This window comes from Cynoglossus semilaevis, chromosome 19 (genome assembly GCF_000523025.1).
Source record: "Cynoglossus semilaevis isolate Cse_v1.0 chromosome 19, Cse_v1.0, whole genome shotgun sequence".
NCBI lineage: Eukaryota > Metazoa > Chordata > Actinopteri > Pleuronectiformes > Cynoglossidae > Cynoglossus > Cynoglossus semilaevis.
In genome coordinates, this window is record NC_024325.1 from 3,800,807 (window position 1) to 3,809,315 (window position 8,509).

General features: G+C 39.7%; 1 protein-coding gene across 1 annotated transcript in view; it reads left to right on the plus strand.

Moving 5' to 3' along the window:
- The window catches only part of abr (ABR activator of RhoGEF and GTPase), an 88,907-nt gene that overhangs the window by 43,534 nt on the left and 36,864 nt on the right, over window positions 1-8,509 (plus strand). The window contains 10 exon segments of the mRNA XM_008332330.3: window positions 803-910; window positions 1,729-1,789; window positions 4,068-4,120; window positions 4,563-4,703; window positions 5,267-5,349; window positions 5,351-5,386; window positions 5,686-5,854; window positions 6,970-7,089; window positions 7,297-7,372; window positions 7,474-7,578. Coding sequence (XP_008330552.1) covers window positions 803-910; window positions 1,729-1,789; window positions 4,068-4,120; window positions 4,563-4,703; window positions 5,267-5,349; window positions 5,351-5,386; window positions 5,686-5,854; window positions 6,970-7,089; window positions 7,297-7,372; window positions 7,474-7,578 — 952 coding nt within the window.

Sequence of the window (8,509 nt, forward strand, 5' to 3'; positions counted from 1 at the left end):
TACTGGTACACAAACCTAGAGTGCCCTCTAGTGGCTGTTGACGTGAAAATAAGAAACATGTGAAATGATATACTTTAATATATAAGTCGCACCTGAGTATAAGTCACAAACCCAGCCAAAGGATGGAAAAAATGATGCGACTTACAGGAGTAGCAGATACTGGTACACAAACCTAGAGTGCCCTCTAGTGGCTGTCAACGTGAAAATAAGAAACAAAAAATGTGAAATGATATAATTTAATATATAAGTCGCACCTGAGTATAAGACACAAACCCAGCCAAAGGATGAAAAAATGATGCGACTTATAGTCCAGAAAATCCAGTAGTTGAGTCCTGTGATTATTACTGCACTATGCGTATGTGGTGTAAGGGCTGCACAGCATCGGATGTGTTTGTTGTTCGTACTACTGCTGAAATACTGTTGGTTGTCAATGTTAATTGACTGATTGCGCATCACTTTTTCACACTTCACAGAGCGAAAAATTGCTTAGGTGACAAAGATGTAACGTTTTCACACTTACATAGTATAGAGTTTATCACGCCTACTTACACATCTGCCATACATACCACATACTTGGCGCCTCCGAGGGGCAGCCTGTTGCAGCAGCATTTCCCTAGTGTGAGAAAATGGGGGTAAAAGTAGAGCTCAATATACCAAGTCATCGAGGTCATACTACGATGTAGAAGATATTGGTGTCATGGAAAGTATGGCTCGCGAGCCAGATGTCGCTCTTTTGATGAGTTTTAGTGGAAAAATCACACTGCCCAAAATGATTTCTCTCCTCTCTCTTCTTCTCACCCAGGCAAGCCAGTTGGGTGTTTACAAAGCCTTCGTGGACAACTACAAGGTAGCACTGGAGACGGCGGAGAAATGCAGTCAAGCCAGCAGCCAGTTTCAGGAGATTTCAGAGGTAAATTTCCTATCATTTGAAAAACCCATCAGTGAATCTCTTAAAACTGACAAACTGACATTTCGGTTCAGGGGGCCACATACAGTTTGAATAGATGTCAGGTAAGGCAGACCAGTACAATTATGACATAATTACCTGTTAATAACAGTAAGTCCATGTTTTTTTCCCCATTTGTGATAACAATAAGTCCATGTTTTTTTCCCCATTTGTTTCATGCAAAGAAGTACAAGTAAATAATAAGAAAATATTCATTTTTTTAAACTCATGAACATAAAGTGTTTTTCTTTTACATTTAAAATTCATCAAGCAGGCTGGTTTTGGTCCACGAACCCTATGTTTGACACCACTGCACTGAGATAATGGAGTTATAACATCCTCTTTTGAACAGAAAGTTTAAGGGAAACATAATATTCTTTTAGAATAGAATAGTCTTTGTTGTCATTATGTTTGGTTAGAACGTAACGAAATAGGGGAAGGCTTTAAAACCATATACAGTTTAAATTCAAATTACATAACAAATTTTGTAAAAAAAAATTGAAGTTGCACTTCTAGCCACCGCATGGGTCAGTGCTGTTTTTTTCACGTCTATCTAAGAAAATGAATAAATGTCAACGCTGTGCCGCAGAGTTATCGAACATTCGCCTGATGTGTAAAAAAAAAGGGACTAACTGATTAAAATGAATTGATCAAAAAAAAATTATTTTTTTTCGCCCTTTCATTACTAATAAGCTTCTTCAAAGAAGACGTTTACATTAGGCACAGGAGCATCACTGTTCTACTCATTTTCCACACTGATTTCGCTCTCTCTTTTTTTTTAGAACCTGAAGGTAAAAGGTCCTAAAGACTCCAAAGATTGTACCACAATTGTCAAAATGGAAGGTGAGTTTTTGTGTTGGTGTGTGTCTAGGTATATGTGTGTGTGTGTGTGTAGTCCTGCCCCTTCTGATTGTGTATGCAGTGGCAGGTTTTCAGCAGGCAGGGCAGTGCATGACAGTGCACACTTTCTCTCGTTCGTCGTCGTGTCTGCCAGAAGGCAGTTAGCAGGACAGGGAGAGAGAGGAGAGAAGCGGTACAGAGATATGGAGGTGCTGCTGGTGCTGAGACTGTGTTGTAACTGCACATACGGTAATGACTGCTCGATGTCTGAGTCAAGCGCGGTTATGATGTGTTCGCCGGTAGGTTGTCATGCCGGTGCTCCATTAAGGCTGTTGTGGATTAGCTGTTACGTAGACATGAACTATTCTCGTTGGTTATTTCTCAGGTCTGCGCTAAATTTGTGTTGTGCCGGCATTGGCTGATGGAATTTTGCGCTAAATTTGTGTTGTGCCGGCATTCATTGAGTTAGTTATTTAATGAGTTACAGTTGTAACTGAAAACACTGGCTGATGGAATTCGCCGCTCATCTTGGCCGATTGAGTCCATCCATCCATCCATCTATCTATCTTTACTAACTTGTTTTTTTTTGTTTTTAAAGGGATACGTCAGTCACTATGTGTCTTTGTATCGTGTCCGTGATCCTCACCTGTCACCAGAATGTTAGATGAAGTCTGATTTCTGGATGTTTAAAGAATGCGTGAAGGAGCCTTAGTGAACTTTAGTTTCTTCGCAGAGCAAGTGGTACGCTTTTCCTACCAAACGGAAATCTGTCTGAAAAATGGAAATGAAATGAAAGAGGATTTAAAAAAAAAAGAGGATAGTGAAGCTTTGCGAGATTGACAGTATGTGTGAATGCACTGTGCATTGCAAGGCTGAGGTTTCAGCAGCATGTACCTGTGAAATGTCTCGAACAGTAAAGGTTGAAAACTAGGGATGTCCGATTAAAATCGTCCCACCGATATTAGCATAATTATGTTATATCTGTAAGAATCATTATCGTTTTTTTTTCTTCTGATCTCTGGGTTTTGTGAAATCATGTGTGCTCTAAAAATAGTTTTTTTTAATGCACCAGCGACAGACAAGTCAGATGCCTCAGTGCTCTGAAGAACGTTTATTGAAACACAATTCCAGTAATTCGTTCGAAACTTTTTTTTATTGCTCTCAGTACAGCTTCTCCAAAAACTCACTCTCGCGCACTCTCTCTTCCTCATACGCGCACGTCTTTTACCACGACTCCTCACGCCCACTCACATACCCGTAAATGTTAACTCGGTAGTTCTTAACCTGGGTTAACCCTAGGGGTCATAATTTGTTTTTTGATGACAACCCCCCCCCCACCTCTGCACAGCATACACTGTAATTTAACCCTTTCATGCATAAGCCTCTACAGTGGACGCCTGAGAATCTGTAGAGGCTTATATGCAACACTGCCATCAAAACCTGTTCTTATCATAGAAAATGACATTTCAATAGCTGTCCACTGTAGTGACCGTCATGCATGAAAGGGTTAAAAAACAAGGCTGCTAACGTTAATAGAAATGTGTCAGAATTCTAGACAGTGATGATTGCAACAATTTGATTGGGACAAAGGTATGTTTACCACTCCTATCCCCTTACCAGAGCTAGCGTGCAATTTTTTTAGCAGCTTTTACAGTATGAATTCTCATGCCCCCGCTTAGCCATCACAGGTTCGGTGAATGCGGATATGAAACTGAGAACCACTGTGTTATGTATTTCAGTAATGTGCGGTAAAAACATTTTAAAACACTCTTTGTTAAAGATTTATACACCCTGCCAGGAGGTAAATCCGGGTGAACACTGAAGATTTTCATTCGACCTAAAGTCACCCAACCACTACGTGAAGTAAATAACAAAACTTACATACCCGCTCGCATAATGAGACGGCATTCACTCCCTCTGCAGTCTGTGCAGGATCTGCTGCAGATCCTCCAGGAGGCAGGGGTATCAGTTTAGTGAGGATGACATTAATCTTGTCAGGAGGGTGGAGAAACTTCAAAGAGCATTAGTAATGTCCTCCAAAAAGATTGTCTTTGCTCCCATAGTCCTTCAATGTTTCCGTACAGGAGAGCGAGCGTCTAAAGGTGAACCTGTCGGTTCATCCGAACGTGGTGTATTGTTTTGTCAAGAAAAATAAAATAAGTAAAAAAAAAAGAAACATGCATATGTGAGTTTACGAACTTAAACCTGTTTAAGAAACATCTTTGTCAAACCTGTGTGTGTTAACCAGACTAACTTCTACTCTTGTCATCCCTGCCTGCAGCTCTTTTGTACAAACCGATCGATCGTGTCACCAGAAGCACGCTGGTCCTTCATGTAAGTGCGCAACCTTTACACAACCTCATAAACCTCACCGGTACCTCGTAGCTCGTGAATTCCCTTTGCAGCGTTCGTACCGCATTGGTGCTAGGTTCTTGCACAGCATACACTGTAATTTAACCCTTTCATGCATAAGCCTCTACAGTGGACGCCTGAGAATCTGTAGAGGCTTATATGCAACACTGCCATCAAAACCTATTCTTATCATAGAAAATGACATTTTAATAGCTGTCCACTGTAGTGACCGTCATGCATGAAAGGGTTAAAAAGCAAGGCTGCTCACTTTAATAGAAATACGTAAGACTTCTAGACAGTGATGAATGCAACAATTTGATTGGGACAAAGGCATGTTTACCACTCCTATCCCCTTACCAGAGCTAGCGTGCAATTTTTTTAGCAGCTTTTACAGTATGAATTCTCATTGCCCTCTGTGTTTCAGGACCTGCTAAAACACACTCCCAAGGACCACCCAGACTTCCCCCTCCTGCAGGACGCTCTCAGGATATCTCAGAACTTTCTGTCCTCCATCAACGAGGAGATTGACCCTCGGAGAACCGCCGTCACCACACCCAAAGGAGAGGTTGGTGTAATTCATCTATGTCAGCGGTGTCAAACTCATTTTGGAACTACTTTATAACCTATTAATAAATATTTCTGCAATTGACTATTGTTTATTTCAAGTTACTAATGTAGTTCAATGCCGTGAAATAAAAGAAAAACTTTTAATTTATTAGGTTAAGAAACTCCCAACTTTCAAGGTTTTTAAACTCCTACAGGCCGTGCAAAATGAATTGGTGGGCCACATCTTGCCCCCCCCCGGGCCTTGAGTTTGACACGTGATCTATATACATGATCTATTCGTTGCTATTTCTTAACTTACAGATGTGCAACTAACAGCAGCTTTGTTGCTGGTTTGACTTTATTTCATATAAAAACCCTGCATCAAGGTAAATCAAGGTTTGACAATTTGCTAACTTTTAGGGTTCATTTTCTATCTATTAGATAAATATTAGAATCCAGGTTTCATAAGAGTCATGATTTCAAACTCTTTTTTCATGCTGTAGCCGGTAGTGAGTCAGTTTTTGTGTTGGTGGCGCATCGAGAACATCAAGAACTCAAATGCCAACGGGTGTGTTTTCTCAGACTCGTCAGCTGGTGAAGGACGGTTTCCTGGTGGAGGTGTCGGAAAGCTCTAGGAAACTACGTCACGTCTTCCTCTTCACAGACCTTGCTCTGTGCGAAGATGAAGAAGACATCGGCGGGGTCAGTCCATCAGATTGTTTTTTTTTTTACCTCTGTGCTGAAAGTTCCGACAGAAAACGAGAGATGTTTAGTAAAAAAAAAAAAAAAAAAAAGAGAGAGAGACGTTGGTGTTCGTCGTGTATTTGTCTGATGAGCAGCTACACAAATAATCCCATTTTAGTCGTGAAAAGAATATCCCACACTTGCTGTTGCGTTGAAGTTACCAGAAAGCCAAAACAAAGCCATACTTATTGTGTAATTACTTACAGATTTTGGGAATAAATCATATGTTATATTTTTTCCATCCTCCCTCCCTGCAGTCGTCACCAGCAGTACGAGTGTAAGTGGTACCTCCCTCTGGCTGACTTGACGTTCCAGACCCTGGACGAATCAGACTCTTGCCCCAGCATCCAGGTCCTGCCTGAGCATGAGCTGGAAGAGATGAAGGTCAAAATCTCAGCCTTAAAGAACGAGATACACAAAGAGAAGGTAATCCTTTTTAAGCTTCACTCTCATTTGGCGTTTAGGGTAATACCTGACATTATCTTTGGGATTTGAACAGCTTTAGAGAGACAGCGTCATTATAACGGACAAAAGAAATGAAGAGGATCACTTTATTTCCTGTCATTTTATACTTGCTTCAAGGTTACCATAATAAAACCTTATGAAATGGAAATGAGAAAAAATATATAATATAATATTATTATATTATATTATATTATATTACTCGGGTGCGACTTATACGGTATATTGAAATATATTTCACATTATTGTCACACTGACAGCCGCTAGAGGGCACTCTAGGCTTGTGTACCAGTATCTGCACCACTGAAAATATACATATTCATTATTTTCACACCGACAGCCGTTAGAGGGCACTCTTGCTGGCTGATGTGACTTATATATATGTTTTCTTCTTCATTATGCATTTTCTGTTATTTTTAACCCTGTGCTGAAGATTTCTGTATGTCTATCGGGGCAAAAAAAAAAGAGAGAACACTACGTCAATCGTGTGTGGGGACTCACAATCTTTAAAAAGGTTGTTCTCTACATGAGTCACGTTAACAGCAAGCTAACGTGACGTTTGTTATCGTGAGAGATTTAGCTGATAGTGTCGAGACTCTGACTCATTACTTCCTTCTGGGGTTTGGAGGATGTCTGAGTTTTTTAAAAAAAAAAAAAAAAAAAACTAAAAAAGGCACAGCCCACATTTTATCTCTTCCTTTTCCTGATACATGGGAAGGACCTGACAACCTGATTTCATGCTGATATGATAGAAACATTTTTTTTTTTTTTTGTATGTTGTTGTAACATTATAGACGATACATAGGAATGGATAAAAAAAAAAACAACCCAGTTTATATATGTAAAAATTTTCACAATAGATTTTTCAATGTCTATTCTTTCCATTGTGTTCCATATTATAAAGTATTTGATGTCATTTAAATACAATAGTTTTAATGTCTGTAAAAACCAAAGGGATATTTTAGGGATAATTAATATACTAAATATCTTTTGAGTCACTGTTTAATTTTTTTTACCGAGTTTTATTTGTCGCATTTAAAGGTCATTCCGTGTCACTGTTTTGTCTGTCTGTGGTTCAGAAAGCACCGAAGGGCCAGAGTCGTGTGGAGCGTTTGCGGAAAAAGATGAACGAGCAGGAGTCCTGGCTCCTGACCTACTCGCCCACCATTCCGTTCCGTATACACAACAAACATGGAAAGGTAACGGTCTGACCACAAGAGGGCGACATTCACTGTAATATGTTACAGGTGTCGAAGGTTAGATGTGATTTGTTGAAAAGTGTGGTAATTCTGCCTCACAGTATTGTAATTTAGTTTGTATTTGTATTTAGTTTAAAACAAGAAGGAATCGCGGTTACAAATGGAACCAGCGTTAACTATTACTTAACTCCCTCTTTGTTTATCCAGAGCCACCTGTTCCTCCTATCCTCAGACTACGAGAGATCAGAGTGGAGGGAAAGCATCCAGAAACTACAAAAAAAAGGTAAGATTGGCCTCAAAAACAAACAAAAGAAAAATCTATTCAAAAGACGTCACGACAGAAATGGATTATGTTGGTTGTTTTTTTTTTTTTGTGGTTTCCAGATCTTCAAGCCTGTGTATTAAGTTCAGTTGAGCTTCAGGTCCTGACCAGTTCCTGTTTCAAACTCCGGACGGTCCACAACATTCCTGTCACAAGTAACAAAGATGGTAGGAAACACTCAAACCGAACATCTTTCTTTCCTCACCCCACTCTGTCAATTCTCTGTGTTTGATTTTCTTTTTCTTTTTCTTTTTTTTTAAAAACCCCAAACAAACAGGTCAGTCCCTCCTCTCATCCCTGCTTTGAGTTTAAAATCACACAAAGACGGGTTTTTTTTTTTTTTTTTTTTTTTAACAAAACCCACATAATGGGAAGGAGCTGGAGGAGATGGATCTGGATTTCAATGTGTTTTTCATCTAGTTTGTAGCAGTCAGCGCCACGCAGTGTGTTGACTCTGGCCTGAACAAACTGTTGGTTTGTCTTTAAAGGCCTATAGTGGTGACGGTAAAGTCGTCTGTCTGAGTTATAGTTTCCTCGAACAGCAAAGCAGTCTTCAATCGATCAAACTGTCCTCGCAATTTACAATAAGGAAGACTGAATTTTTTTAACCCTTTTTTTTTTACATTTTTCTTTCACTCGATATGTATGCAATGAATAGTTGTCTCTGCAGGGACCAAAAACCTGCCAAGGTCAGCTTTACCCGTCGTTTTGCCGAAGGGTCAATTTTGCCTCCAAAACCTAGTATTACGAAAATATGCATAATCAGGTTGATTGAAGTGCAAGTGTATCGTAATTTCTGGACTATAAGTTGCACTTTTTTTTTTTAATCATTTGGCTGGTTTTGGAACTCATACTCGGGTGTGACTTATTTATTATAAAATATATTTTACATGTTGGTTATTTTCACACTGATAGCTGCTAGAGGGCACTGGTGCGACTTATACTCCGGAGTGACCTTCTTCTTCTCCTCCTTCTCCTCCTTCTTCTTCTTCTCCTTCTTTTTCTCCTCCTTCTCCTCCTTCTTCTTCTTCTCCTTCTTCTCCTCCTTCTCCTTCTTCTTCTTCTTCTTCTCCTTCTTCTCCTCCTTCTCCTCCTTCT